Here is a 16405-nt window from a genome sequence, read left to right on the forward strand (position 1 = left end):
GCATAGTACAGTGAATTTATGCAATCAGATACCTAGTGTAATGTGTAGTGTGTGTGTTGAGTAAATGTCTTGTTACTTAGCAAAGTTGACGTCATTGTCTTTGCAAAGAGACGCTAATTGTATTCGAACGTATGCTGTCCTTCCGGTGAGTAATGATCCCACAAGGATGGAAACTATTTTCATTTATTAATTTTTAATAAATAAAAAATTCTCTACCCAGGTGAGATTCGATATAACGATCTTTAGGTCCAAAGGTAGGCGCTCTTACCATTGAGCCACAAGGGGGTCAAAAGAAAAAAATTAAAAAGTAATGAAATCATCAATTTATTTAATAAAAATGAGTTTTGGACATGACGATTCTTAACAAATCTTTAAAACGTCGTACACACAATATAGTAAGACGTAGTAAAATTTCGTTTATAATGAATAATATGAAAAATATATGCATTATGATTATAGGTCACGTGGTACTCTCTTGCGATTTGGAGGACGATCTTAGGTGTATGTTTTATATGGGATTTGAAAAAACAGGAGATTAAGTTTTACTATTACATTTTGTGCTAATATATATATACAGTAGGTATTGGTTTGCTATAAATATTCTTCTTCTTCTTATGGTGCCTATCCGTTATGGATGTTGGACACTAACATGGCTATTCTGACTTTGTTGACTGCTGCCCTGAAAAGTCCGGTAGTGGTTAAGTTAAACCATTTTTGCAGGTTATGCAGCCATGAGATCCTTCTTCGTCCTGGACCTCTTTTCCCATGCACTTTACCTTGAAGTATGGTCCGAAGTAGGTCATATCGTTGTTCATTGCGCATTATATGGCCCAGGTATTCCAGTTTGCGACGTTTTATGGTTACGACTAGTTCGCGCTCTTTACCCATTATATGTAGAACTTCTTCGTTGGTAACTCTGTCTATCCAGGAAATCCTCAACATGCGTCTATAGCACCACATCCAAAATGCTTCGAGTCTCTTCAGTGATGCTTCAGTTAAGGTCCATGGCTCCACGCCATATAAAAGAACGGAGAATACGTAGCATTTTAGTAAACGAACCTTTATTTCCAATTTTATATCGTGGCTGTTAAAATTTTTTTTCATTTTGACGAAAGCTGATCTTGCCTTCTCGATCCTTATCTTAATTTCCGTCGATTGGTCCCACTGTTCATTTAAGTTTGCACCCAAATAACAAAAGTTGGTGATTTGTGTTATAGGTTGTTGGTTAACTAGTAATTGACCAGGTGGTATCCTATTTTTGCTTATAACCATGTATTTGGTTTTTTTGATGTTAAAATCAAGCCCAAACCTGCTACTTACTTCTGCCACCCTGGAGACAAGTGTCTGCAGACCTTCAAGACTGTCTGCAAAAATGACAGTATCATCAGCGTATCTTATGTTGTTCAATCGTTCTCCGTTTATAAGTATTCCCTCGTCTATGTCCGTTAGCGCTAGGTTCATAATGTGCTCTGAATATCTATTGAACAGTAATGGGGACAATATACATCCCTGTCGCACACCTCTTTTTATCTTTATGTTGTCTGTTAACTGATCCCCTACTCTAACAGCTGCAGTTTGTTCGTAATAGATATTGTTTATTATACGGCGATCTCTGCTGTCTAGACCAATTGAAATTAATATTTTCATAAGTTCGTCATGTTTTATTCTATCGAACGCTTTCTGGTAATCAACAAAACACACATATTGTTATATTTCTATTTGATATGAAAATTAAATTTTGATAATTATAAACAAAATTCAATTTAATATAAAATATTTTCAATTTTCTCAACCACGGGCATATAAATTTAGAACAACCTGTATACAACAAATTGTTATATTTAATTTTAAGAAGTGATTAGAAAAAGCTTACGGAACTCGGGACAATACGCTTAGAAAAAACAAAGTGAATGGCGCGTACCATTATCGTTGTTCGCGGAAGGTTCGATCATTAGCCTATGCTAAATAAAACTCAAGTGAAATCGATAATAGGTCATTATCGTTGTTCGCGGAAGGTTCGATCATTAGCCGATGCTAAATAAGCCTTAGTGGAAATAGAGAATAGGTCATTCAATTTTGTAAATAGTAGAAAGTAATTTTAGAATGGGAATTAACTATTTTCTTTGAAATCCCTTAAGCATATTTAGAAAGATTAAAAATTGGTTTTGAGGAAGACTGCGAATGAGAGTTGGTGGTGGAAGGTTGATTTGTGAATCTGGAAGGGATATTTAGAAAGTAGGGGAATGAATGACAAATAGAGATCAGAATGTTTTGAGCTGTCGAGAAGTGAAGTCCAGTAGTAGACGGTAGTGTACGGAGAGTGAGAAAGCCGGTGTAGTTCCGTGAGTGTGGAGTATCTATCGTGGAACGAGAGGTAGGCCAGGTTGAGAGTAAAAGAACCTCCTTGAGCCAAGAGTGTCCCGGTAGCTGATTGCAGTTTCGAAAAAGGTAGAATACAGCATCACGACAGAAGCAGGTACGAGAGCTATACGAGCTAGTTTTCAAAGGAGAACATTACTGAAAGCCAGGACGAGGTTTTGATCGCAGCCAAGGATAGCAGGAAACGGGTCTTGTGTGAAGACATTCTCAGTTCACCAGAAAAAGGTCAGTCTCATTTGTTTGGACATGAATGTATGGGTTTTTCGTATTAAATACCACATTATAAATTGAAGAACATAATAAATAATATCAGAAAAGCTTCATCAAACTTAAATAGAATTGTTGCTAATAAATCCTAATAGTTAAATGTTAATAAAAACTTTCAATTGGAAACCAAAAGGAAATAAGATTCCCATTTGTAAATGTTATGTTTAAGAAAAATAAGATCTAGCAAATATTAAGCAGTGATTGCCATTTAAATAAAATAAACAATATTTTGATTATAATTGTAACCCATATGTGTGTATTATTTTACTCTTTTCTTTCCTATCCCGATTAGGAACCATTGAGAAATACTTAGAAGCCACGAGAGTAAGTAATTAATTTTATAATTCGCCCTGAGATTGAAAACATATTGATATGTGATCTGGTAAATTAATTAGATTATGATTAATGCATTGATTAAATTAAATGACATATAAGAATATTATCTCATATCAATAATCAAGATCACATCAATATATATCACAATTCACGTCTCTACATCTTTGAAAGAGAACTTGTATTGCAAAAAGTGCCTCTCGAGTACCCAATGCATCCCTGAAGCCGAATTGTGTGTTTGTCATGTGTTCTTCACACTTTTTATATATTCTTTTATGTATAATTTTTAAAAAAGTTTTCAGGAGATGGCTCATAAGGCTTATTATTCGATAATCTTCACATTTTTTGGCATTGGGTATTTTAGGGATTGTTATAAAAGTTGATCTTAGCCACTGTTGGGGTATTTTTCCACTTTGGTATATATTGTTGAAGATCAAGGTAAGTCTTTTGACTTGGTCTTTATCCATAATTTTCAAAAATTCTGAGTAGAACTCGTCTGGTCCTGCGGCTTTTCCCTCCTTAATATTGTTTATAGCAGCTTCTACTTCCGCTTCGAGAATAGGTGGTCCGGTATCGTCATTTTCATTTTGTGTGATGGTGACATTCCTATCGTCTACAAATGTTGTTGTCACATAGTTCATCCATGTTGTTTTTGTTTCTTCAATATCAACTATTGGATTTCCTTGAGCGTCTATTAAGTGTCCCGGCCTTTTTAATTTATAGATGCCTGCTGCTTCTTTGATCTTTTTGTGGAGGTTGAAGGAATCGTGTTTACGTTCCAATATCTCGATTTCTTCACACTGTTCTTCCAGATTTCTGTTTTTAGCTTCTCTGACAGCTTTTTTTATCTCTTTGTCTAGAAACTGATATGCAACATAGTCTTTCCGCTTGGATTCTCTTCTTCTGTCCATCATCTGTAATATACCGTCGGTCATCCATGGTTTTTTCTTTTCTGTCTTTTTCGGTCGCAGGTATTGGTCTAATACAGTAGACTCGCGATTATCCGAGTCTCGGTTATCCGAGCCCTCGGTTATCCGAGCCCTCAGTTAACCGAGACAAAAGTCATAACTGGTGAGTTACAACTTTCAACCTTGGTGCCACATCGCCGCCTCAAAATCAAAAAGAGGAATGAAGCTTATGCAAAATCAAAGAATTTTTTAAACAGTAATATTGATAAAGTAAATGTTTTTATCTTTTATAGACAGTACTGTATTAGTTTTGTCATTAAAATATCCAGTTATGATTATTTATGTGTTTTTCTATCAATAAAACCAATCTTAGTGTTAATCGAGTTTTTCCGTATCCGAGGTAGTCACGGTCCCAGTTACCTCAGATAATTGCGAGTCTACTGTATTTCCTTCCCAATGTTTTCTAAGTGGTTTATTTCTATGTCAACATCATTCACTACTTCTGACTTAGATATATTGTTCTTCAGATATTCCCGTACTTCTTGCTTTATGTCATCATCTCTCAGTTGTTTGAGATCGTATCTTATAGGATTAGGTTTGTGGATTTTTTTAAATTTCAGACGAAACTTACCGACAAGTGGGTTATGGTCTGACTTAATATCTGCACCAGGGTAGGTTTTCACTGATGTTATTGAGTTTTTGAATCTTTTATTTATTAAAATATAGTCAATCTGGTTTCTTATGAGATTTTCTGGCGTGTCACCGGGTGAGCGCCATGTGTGCAACCTTCTGTATGGTAATTTGAAGAGTGTATTGGTGATTACCAACTCTTCCGTAGCAAATGTGAGTAGGGGTTCTCCTCTCTCATTTCGCTCACCCAAACCCCATGAACCTACTATTTCACCATAACTACCCTTACCAATAAATATTCTAGATGGTAGAAAATGTTTCGATACAATACATAAATATAGTTTTTTTATTGGTACCCCATTTTACTTATTTAAAGTACGCCTCAGCGTGTTTAAATTCAACTTTCAAAAAGGCGCGTGTTTTAAAATAACCATGGCAATATCAACCGTTTAAAATATTGATCCGATATGACAGGAGTACATACCTTGTAACGTCAAATAAATAAAATGAGTAAAATATTATAGTAGGGGAGGAAAGTATGCTAAATTTACTCGAGCGTTATGGAGATCTATTTGGTTGTGAAAAGTAGGTCCTAAAAACAAAAAAAGTTAAGTAAAGTCTTCCATAAAGTGGGGACTTTCCATTTTTTTAATTTAATTTTCCATTTACAACAATCGTTTTTTTCGATTATAGCGTCATCTATCCATAACTTGAAAAAAAAATGTCTCGAATAAAATTTTCTTATTTTTACGTAAAGCAATAGCAATGTTTGCACTTTTTGTTTCCAAAAATGGCACTTTTTTAATTTCTACAAATTTCTTACCTGGGTTTCGTCTTTGGAACAATTTCTGGAAGTGACAGATCTATTTCCATTTCTTTCTTTCCTTCGGGTTCGTCATTCTCTTGTAATTTGGATTCCAAAGTGAACATCCATTGGCAAACAAAGGCGTGATTGATAGTTTCGAACTCAGGAAAATAGGCGGCCATCATCTCACAGAAACCTTAAGCAAAATAAAAGATTACTATACAACTGGAAGTGTACTGTTATTGCTTATTCAGTTTAATCAACATTTAGTGGTGGTACTAGCTGAATGACTAGATTCTACGCTTTGTTATTCGAATGTTATTTATTTTGTATAAAAAAATTGTCAGGTCAGCCGACACCTGCAGTACAGCCTGGATGAGTGTAGCTTTTTTTACAATTATTACGTAAGTACAATTTGAGCGTGAAAACGAATTGGTATTAGACCAGGCTCCGTTAGGTAAATTATTCCGATTCGTTTTTTTTTTTTGCACAAACTTACTCAAAAAGAGGTCTATTATTCTAATCGGAAAAAAAAACAAAAATATGTCCTTATAACAAATCCGCAGGGTGACGGGAGGGGCCGCGGTCGGAAAATTGTTTAAACAATTTTTTTTTAAAGAAATTTTAAAAATCAATTTTTTCACTTCGTACAATTTTTTTTTAGATTCTTTGGGTCATTATGAACAAAAACGGGTTCTTGTAATTTTTCTGTAAAATTGATTGTTGTCGAGTTATACGCGATTTAACATTTGAAAAACGCGAAAATGACTATTTTACAGATATAATAATTCGGTTAAAAATTATTATTATGAAAGTCACAAAGTGACTAAATCAAAGTTTAAAGCCTCTATATGATCCTGAAGAAATTTGTGTCAGTAATTTATTACTAAGCTGTTATAGTCGGTTCGCTAAACTCAGACACAACTGGTTAGTGATTTTAGTAAGTAAGTAATTTTGCCAATTTCGTAAAATTGGCAAAAAAAAATTACTAAATAGTTCATAATTACTAAATAGTTAGTAATTTTGCCAATTTTGGCAAAATTGGCCAAAAACAAAATAATTACCGACTAAAATCACTAGCCAGTTGTGTCATGAGTTTAGCGAACCGACTATATTTTTAATTACGAACAATGAGCGCTAACAGCGTATTAAGGTGACCCACTGTGGTTCCAAATGCCGAAAACGTGGTTATGAACCTTTCAAAGCGTATATACACTTCGGAATAACTTTCGTTCATAAGGGTTTTTGGCATTGCTGATTACGAATCTGACGTTATTTTTTCTGAAAAACAAAATGGCGGATCCAACATGGCGGAAAGAAAATTAAAATATCAATCAACACGCAAATTTGTTTGTAAAATTTGGTAGTTTAATGTCGGTGATTACAAATCTAATATTAGTTTTTTTTTAATAAAATGGCGAATCCAATACGGCCGAAAGAAATTCGAAAATTTTATTTTAAACGCAAATTTGTTTAAAATTTTATAAGGGACTTTTAATATTGCGGATTACCACAGCCTCCTACATTTACAAGCCATGAAGTAAAAAAGGCAACGTCGCAACACGTGATTTAGGTAGTCCTACGAAGGAGAATTGGTGGTCCGTTTCATAACGGAATATTTTAAATAAAATGCATGAATCTCTTTTTAAAATTGCACAAATAAGAGAAATTTTAATTAAATTGAAATTTAAAAAGGAAAGTATGATATAAATAAGTTAACTTGTTAGGAATAATATTTATTTTTCATACAAATGTTAGAAATGTATAGGAATAGTCAATATTGTTAATTTTTAGAATCTAGTGTTTTAATAATTAATAATGTGTAGTACCTAGCAGATTAAGAGAAAATACGGGTTTGTACTCAGTATACAAGCCATAAAAATGCATACAGGGAGTCGTAAATCAAGCATTATGAATTACAATATTCTTTTTCTACAACCCTGTTAAAAATGCAAATTTTAGCACTCCATACGAGCGTTAAAAATGCTACTTTAAGGCACTAGTGCTTTAAAATATTTTTAAGGTACAGCAGTTCGTATTGACCATACAGGAAATTTTGATGTAATGTCAAAAAAATATAAAAATGGAATGTCAGTCAAGTTAAAGTAAAAGTTTTTGTAGATATTGTCCTGTAATTACGTTTGTAGAAAAAATATTGTATGATATGCGTGTTAAAAAGTACATTTTTAAGGCACTCAGGTGAATTGCAGAACTCGCTATCGCTCATTCTGCAAACTTTCACATGCGTGCCTTAAACGTGTACTTTTAACACTTATATCATAAATAACTATTAAAGTATCAAAAAACACTTTTCATTAGATACTTTTCTAGCTCAGTGCACAACTTATAAATGTGTTATTAATTTTATTATTATTGCAGTAACAAACGGAGGGCTTACATTCTAACTTTAATTTTAACGCTGTAATCACTATTGTCACTGAAAAACCAACAGAACAAAACAATCTTAAATTAGTAAAATTAAAAAGAGTAGCCATGATCAGGTCTTTCAGGAAAAATGTTTCGATGCTCGTGTATCCAACAAGCAGTTTCTAAAATATATATAGAGGAAAGCCTCAAAATTCCGTGATTTCTTAAGTAGGTCTTGCAATAATTTGTTTTTTGATATCAAATAGATAACGAATTGCTCTTTTTTGTAATTTAAAAAATGATTCCCATATCGAAGATGATACTTAAACAATGATAAATATGCCATTTTTGCAGATGATAAATTTATTTCCTTTGCAACAGATCTTATTGCAAAGCAAGTTTCTTACTTAAGGAAGGCTAGTTACTGAGGTTAGTTTCTTTCTAGGGAATCAGTATGCAAGGACCATTTACGATTATTGTCGATAAGAATACCTAGTAAATTTTACAAAGTTAACGATACTGATTTGAAACATTATATTGAGAGATAACAATCAGTCTGAATGCCACTTAAGTTGGACTTGACTAAATATGACTATTATTTTGCTAATATTGATAATTTTCTTTTTTTGGGTACAGTTTCAACAGTTCCTTTTATTTTTACGTTTACCCATCTGCTTTTTTCCATGTTTACTAATATTTTCATTTTTAGTAAAATTATTTAAAATTATTTTACTTAAGATTTTTAATGCAACAAGATAAATATATTTTGCGCTTTGTTCACAAATACATTTTTTTGTAAAGTTTACATAATACTGATCACTTTCAAGACTTGCTATAGCAATGTCTTATGATCTATCTTGGGCTTACAGGCCCTTCCAACTTCAGAATGCTGGTGTAATTACTTTGGCATCGAGGTAATGTCTCGGGATCTAATTAATTAAAAAAAAAACATTTAAGCTTTCGTGGCATTTCGACTATTACGATATTAACCGCAGAATAAACCCACAGTTGTCGCAAAAACTGATTTAATTGCCTCAAGGATTAATATAAAAAATAATTAAACACTGCGTTAATAAAAAATACCAAAGATTCTTTGTAAATACTGAGAATAAAATTCGACACACAATGTAACAATGTTTATGTTATTTGTTTTTACTTAGGTACTTTGAGTTTATTTCAACCTGTAGTACAATATCAATAATATTAGTCAAATAAGATAACTTAAATAACTTCCTAGACACATAAAAACACTTAATATTAAGTACAAAAATATAATGTACACATAGCTGCCACACATTTACAATGCACTGCAATCAGCTGGCCACATTCGAATAGGACTACCATTTGACGTTGCCAAATTTCTACTTCATGGCTTGTAAAATGTAGGAGGCTGTGGGATTACCCATACATTCTCGTTATGAAGTACAATATTCGGAACCTATTACTTATGTACAACCGCCCATGCATACTCAACAATCGCCAGAATCATGATTCCTGTCATTTGACTTGTTCTTCGTGTTCCACTCATTAAAATGCCCAGTTGGTGATAAACACCAGTCTAATTTTTGCACGAGAGTTTAATGAAATGGTAACAAATCAATTGGAAGTTTTGTCCGACCAAATACATGGAACGTTTTCGTAGTCTAAAGTTCCAAATTTGTAAGCTGTTACACAATTAAAACTTCCCTGTTCCAGTGATCCCATACATCAAAGTTTGTCCGACTAGACACCGTTAAGATATTAACAAATTTTCAGCTTGCATCGCCTTTTTATGGTACGCGGGATGCAGGTCTAGTATAAATACAATATTTATAGCCCTGCAAATTTTTATTATTAATATGACTGGTATATGCTAGTAGTGTCGAGCACTATAACCTAATTTTGATAATTTCTCTCAAAAATATTTAAGTTAAAAAACTAAAGATATGTGAAATAAAAATATGCGTCAATACTATTTTTAAATGAGTAGATATTATTGACTATATTTTTGTAAACGGATATGTATTTGTTTATAAGATAATCCCACTAACTGTAAACATATTAATATGAAAAAATAAAAACATTGCTTTCAACAAACATTACTTAAAAGTACAAATCGAACAGAAAATCATAATCCACTTAACTAAATGTGAAAAAATAGGTAAAATATAAAAATAATGTACCTATAATCGCAATATATTGCATTTATGTGACATTGCAAGAAACTTCTTTAGCTGATTACGAGTTATATTAAATATGCAAACAAAAGATGTTCTATGGAAAAGAATACTAAATGTAGGAATTGTAAAGCAAGCCTAAATATAGAGCATGCATTTTGATTTTATTGAAAAGAGTGAATTAGGACAATCAATTTATAAGTAAAAAATATAACGTCAAATACAAGACGAGGTTTGACTAGTATAATATGTTTATAAATTAAATGCACAATGTTTTCGAACGTTGCACATCTTCTAAGTTGACAATATGATATTCGTAGTAGGAGTAGGTAGACACACAAAAACATTCTAAAATAAATCAAGGTAATAGTCAAGTGATTTAGTTACAGTAATAGAAAAATACGTATAGTGGCTACTAACAAAAACACAAGTAATTTCTGAATATTATAGAAATTAAATTAATATGTTCGACCACAGAAAGCTGTTGTATGTTAATGATTTAGCATTATCTTCTACTTCTTCTTCTTTTTGTATAGACATGACTCTGTCTGTTTTTTCAATGTACCTCTAGTAAGTTGTCGTTCCATCGTTTTCGTGGTCTTCCCACTGATCGTCTTCCTATTGGGGAACCGTCTCTCGCTGTCCTGACTACCCTATTTGTTGTCATTCGGCGTATGTGGTCATTCCATTCTATTCTTCTGTTTCTTACCCAGATATTAGTCTGATGACTGTTTTGTAAATTCTGCCTTTCATTTCTTTTCCGATATTTTTATTTTTCATATTGTGTCATTCAGGCAACCTGCGGCTCCGTGTGCTCTATTCACTTGATCTTCCACTTCTGTTTCGAGCCTTCCGTAGCTAGATAGTGTGATGAGTAGGTATTTAAACTCCATCACTTGTTCTATTATCTGACCTTCCAGCTCCAATTTTCATCTTATTGGATCTGCTGTTATAACCATGCATTTTGTCTTTTTCGAAGAAATTAACATGTTAAATTTTCTGGCGGGTATGTTAAATTGGTGCAGCATACGTTGTAAATCATCTTCACTTTGAGAGATTAGTATTGCATCGTCTGCATAGCAGATTATTTAAAGTTGTTTTTCTCCCATTTGGTATCCTTTCTTAGTTCTTACTTTTTTTATTATTTCGTCCATGATCAGGTTGAACAATAAAGAACTCAAGGAATCCCCTGTCTTCCACTTTTACTTTTATTGTGTTGTTCTGGTAGATGTTTTCGATAGTTTTAATTATTCCTAGAGGTACCTCTCTCGAGTATAACAAATGGATAACGTCCTTTAATGTGACCCTGTCAAATGCATCCTTAAGGTACAGGAAACATAAATATGCCGTTTTGTTATATTCCATGTAGCATTATGATAGTGGGAAATAGTTAAAGCGAACAAAAACTGGAACAATGGACATAAGCTCTCGAGGAAAATGGTTTAAAACTGGTAGGACCAAAAACATAGGATGTATTTGAAAAGTACAGGCAAAAAAGGTGCTAGGTATGTCAATTTTTTCAGAAATTGAGTTTCTGGTCCCCTCTGTTAGCCAGCAATCTCTATCACCATTCTATAAATCAATCACCGCTATAAACATGTTCATGTTCAGTCGGGAATAACTTTTAGTAACATATTTTAATTTTTCTAGTCAGGTTAAGAAGGTGGCAAGTCCGCGCGGTCCCGGAGAAAAAAGTGCTATGTCGTGTTGTACACGTAGGCTGATGCCATCGCTGTAATTCCAGCAAATTTAATAAATAAACGAGTTTTCGTCAGTGTATAAATAATAAACAAACACCGGAGAGTCTTAACCCTTTAAACCATTTTTCTGGAAACTTATTATTTTGACAAAGCACCTTCTTTTCCTGTACCCTTCATTTGGAATGTTAATGTAAAGATGGAATTATATACAGTGGAACCTCGATAAGTCGGATTAATCGGGACCGAGGCCGATCCGGGTTATCGAAAATCCGGGTTAGCCGGAGAATATGGTAAAAATTAATAAAACAGGTATACGGTATACTTAGCAGCGATAGATAGTTGGCGTATTCCATGACGTTTTTTTCCATCTATCCAGCCAACCTTGACTCGCAGTGAAATTTGGTTCACAATCGGGCACCATTTTATTAAGCTTGAGTGCTGTTTCTTGAATAATTGGTCCAGACACTGGTAAACCACGTTTCCGTTCCGCACAAAACCACACATACAAAGAGTCGTCGAGAGTATTATTTTTAGCTTTCTTTTCTACCTATTATTTCTACCTATTATTTCTATTATTTTCTTTCTACCGATTGTCGAAACTGTCTTATCATTTTGAAACAAAATTCTTCGATTTCAGTTCTATTTTTCTTCCAATCCGATACTGTAGATGTACCGACACCATATGATGCTGCAATTGTTTTAAAGATTCGCCTTTACACTGAAAAAAATATTGTACATAGTACCAATGAACGCCAATCATTGACTTTTTTTACATTGATTCAATGAAAATTTCGTTAATACTATAAACATGTAGTCATTAAGTAACGACCATATTCATTATTACAATGTAATTTTATTCATTAAAAAATAATGAATAGAATCATTATTCCAATGAATCTTTTTAGCTACCCAATTACTTTTTTCATAATACTAATGATTCGTTCATTGTATATATGAAATTATACATCAGGATTATGCGGTTAAATTAATGAATATAAAACTTTGCACTAATGTACAGTGTTCTTTAAATTACGAACTCGTTTATTGAATCAATGTTTTCGTAACATCAAATCAATGTTTTCGACTTTGATTAATAACTCGATACATTGTTTTGATGTAACGCAATCATTGTATTATGCTCTTCATCTATTATGCAATGATCTTGTACATAAACCGATACATTTCTTAAAACTCTATAAGTGTTTTTATTGGTGTAAAAAAATCACGTGACAACAGTTGCAGCCTCTAGCAGACAGTCAGCCTGCAGACTCTGAGGAGCGGTGTTTGGCACTAGTGATTTGGTTGATTTTTCTAAGGTATGTATTTACATATATTTTTAACTATTTATAAATTATTTTGTTGGATTTCTATAAAAATAAGTTTTACTTCTATTTCCACTTTTGCAGATTGATATGGACTTTGGAGTGGAAATGGCATTTGGAAATGGACTTACTGATGGATGGGACAGCAATAATTTCGAAAGAATTATCTCCTTTCTTCAGTGTGGAAGTCATATCAAGAATAAAACAAATAATTTTTTATTTGAAAAGATTACCCATGAATGAAGACATTAAGGAATGTAAGTACCTATTTCATTATTCAATCCTGCATATTTAGTGTTAATTAATTTTTGTTGTCTGTAAATTTTTCAAAAGCTAATTCGACACATAGGTAAAATAAAATATGAACCATTTGAAAATATTTCTAAATGGTACAATCTTATAAAAGATTAGTAAATTAAATCTTTAGGTGATTAAACCGTAAATAATTGAAAAATATTATTAACTCTTGCAGTCGGTAGTATCTATCAAAGTTAAAATAAACATTTTAACATCTAGCAATTTTTTTCAGGATAAATTAAAATATTTCTATAAAAAAGTGATACCCAAAAATACAACTATGTTCACTATTTAGATTTATTTTTTTTATAATAATTTATTAATATAAATTGTAGATGGCTAACATGCAGTTATTCTTTGGGTTCTACATCGATATTTTGTACGAACTAATAAAATATACCATCAGAGATTTCCAGTAATCATTCTTACATCGGGAAGACCCAGCAAGAAGTCGAAGATCATATTAGATTTTTGAAATCAAAGAAAAATGCCATTCAACCATTTGTTTTTTGTATGGGTGGTGATAATTAATCCCAGAGAGATGTTGTATTTATGGAGATGTTATTGTAGATGTATTTATTTTCATGATATCAGGTATACATTTTTTAAATAATATAAATATATTTTTAATTTTTATATATTTTATAAGAAGAATCAATTTCTGTTATATTTAGTTATTCAGTTTTTTCGAAATTACATTATAAAAAGTTGTTTGTGTTAATTAAAAATATATGTTTTTTTTCTTTAAACTTATAGATATTACTTAACATTAGTTTGAGAATCGGCAAAAAATCGTTGCTTCAACCTATATTTATAATATTTATGTAGCTATTAAGGCGTCATTTTGTTTACTTATTAACTATTTGTATGTTATATACAAATATACACGAAGATGACATTCACTGAACCAAAAAAGTACGTAAATGTAATGAAAAAAAAACATTGATTCAAAAACGGGGAGCATTAATTTTCGTCCAATGATCAGTATCGTTGGTCCAATGTAAGTAGATACATTAACTAATGCTCAAAAACATTAATTTTTATGAATTAGTACGTTCATTCAATGTACTTTCGAGTTAAGAATTAATGTACCGATACATTGATTCAATGTACCGATCCATTGATTCAGTGTACCGATACATTGATTCAATGTACCGATACATTGATTCTTAACTAGAAAGTACATTGAATTAACGTACTAATTCATAAAAATTAATGTTTTTGAGCATTACTTAATGTATCTACTTACATTGGACCAATAATACTGATCTTTGGACGAAAATTAATGCTCCCCGTTTTTGAATCAATGTTTTTTTCATTATATTTACGTACTTTTTTGGTTCAGTGTATCAACCCTACCTAATGCTTCTAGTCTCTTTTCCATTGTCACTACAACATTTTTACGTTTTGTTGCCATTACGTAGACAAAAGACACGCAAACATCTGAAGCACGATTACAGAACGGAAGTGAACAATACGACTGTACTACACACTACGGTCACAATCGGAACGATGTTATGTTATTTAAGAACGGTGGAGACTAAAACCATTGTTTAAAAAAAAAATTTTTAAATAGTCTTTTAGTCATCAACTATTTATAATGGGAAATAAGCCACAATTTTACCAAAAAAGATTTTATTAACGTTTCGAAGCCCCAACCGGGGACGTTTCAGTCTTTTAGTCTTTTTTAAACAATGATAAGACAGTTTGAAATAAATGAAGGAATACAGGTGCCTGTTGTTTCCGATAATCCGAGTCAATGAACGTCGCTCTGCCGCCGTGTGCCATGAGTCATTTTTACTATCGTACAGTTAAAATTACACAAATACACATTGTCACTCAAATATTATATTACATACATTTTTATTGTTGAAATGTTGGCCTGATGAAAATCGGTCCGGGTTAGCCGGACTTACGGGTCACCGGGGGCCGACTTATCGGGGTTCCACACTGCATTTATTACAAATAAAACTATTTCTTTTTCTTCTTCTTCCTCTTTATAAGCAATTCTGCTTGTTCATTGGCGGATTGATACCTCTATGGAAGGTTGTCACTCCATCTTTTGCGCGGTCGGCCGATACTTCTTCTGCCGATTGGTGATTTATCTCGTGCTATTTTGACCACACGTGTCTCCCCATTCTGGTTATGTGGTTGTTCCATTCTTTTTTTCTATTTAGTGTCCATTCGTTTATACACTATTTTTTTTGAAAGATGAAACTATTGTGAAAAGTGATCGTTGGAAGTACCTAGGATCGGTATTACAGAGTAATGTGGGAATAGATGGAGGTGCATGCAGTAGAATTAGGGTTGGATGGATGAAATGGAAAAAAATGAGTGATGTGCGTTGCGTGAAAGCAAAATTCCAATGTAAAATTATATAAAACAGTTATTAGACTAAGAGCTAGACGCGAAAAATCATCGTCACAAGTAATATGGAGTTTGTCCTGTGAAATTGGTGCATTGTATATTAGGCTATTGATTATGTACTATAGAAAGGAACTACAACGTTAACGGGGTTTTATTACTTCATATGGTCAATGAATCTCTATATATGAAAAAACCGCGGAGTGCTACCATTTAAAGGGGTGCGTTTTTGAGAAATGGGTGAATTAGCCCCTGGGCACAGGTTACATTAGGGTGAGTTCTATGCACTTTTGGTACAAACACGTCTACATAAAAATTGTACCTGGTTAAATTTCCTATCTAAATATAACTTTTTAAAGTCAAAGATACTTTTTTTACAAAAGTATATTCAAAAGAAAAAGCCCAAAGAAACCCAAAAGTAAGAAATTTTGTTTTTTGTCCCATAACTTTTGTCCACGGGGATATAGGTATAGACATTGCTTCACAGAAAAAAAACTTACATATCTTCTCTTTAAAATGATGCTTAGTAGAGGTCGTTAGGATTTACATTTTTCGCAATATGATTTTTCAAAGTTCGCCACTCACAGCAATTTTGGGCAATATTCCTTGTTATTTCGCAAATATTTTTCTGTAACTTTTTTCTACGCAACTTTAGGCATATGCAATGGTACATGTAAGAGGAATAAAAATCAATTACCTTTAAAATTTTCTACTGTATAATGTTGTACGACTTCTTTTAAAGAGGTTATCTTTTTCAAGATTTTATACTTTTAACAAGTTTTTATATTTTTTACGATTATTTTTTAAATTTCCCATTATAACTTTTTTTCTTCTACATTTAGGTATATATTATATAATAAAAAAGAAAGCTTATTCT

The 16405-nt window shown here is 32.5% G+C and overlaps 1 protein-coding gene across 1 annotated transcript in view; it reads right to left on the reverse strand.

Annotated features, from left to right (window-relative positions):
• Nucleotides 1–16405, reverse strand: part of LOC126882271 (CUE domain-containing protein 2) — a 119015-nt gene that overhangs the window by 16083 nt on the left and 86527 nt on the right. The window contains exon 3 of the mRNA XM_050647111.1: nt 5341–5518. Coding sequence (XP_050503068.1) covers nt 5341–5518 — 178 coding nt within the window. The remainder of the gene's footprint in view (nt 1–5340; nt 5519–16405) is intronic.

Source organism: Diabrotica virgifera, chromosome 3 (genome assembly GCF_917563875.1).
Source record: "Diabrotica virgifera virgifera chromosome 3, PGI_DIABVI_V3a".
NCBI classification, from domain to species: Eukaryota; Metazoa; Arthropoda; class Insecta; order Coleoptera; family Chrysomelidae; genus Diabrotica; species Diabrotica virgifera.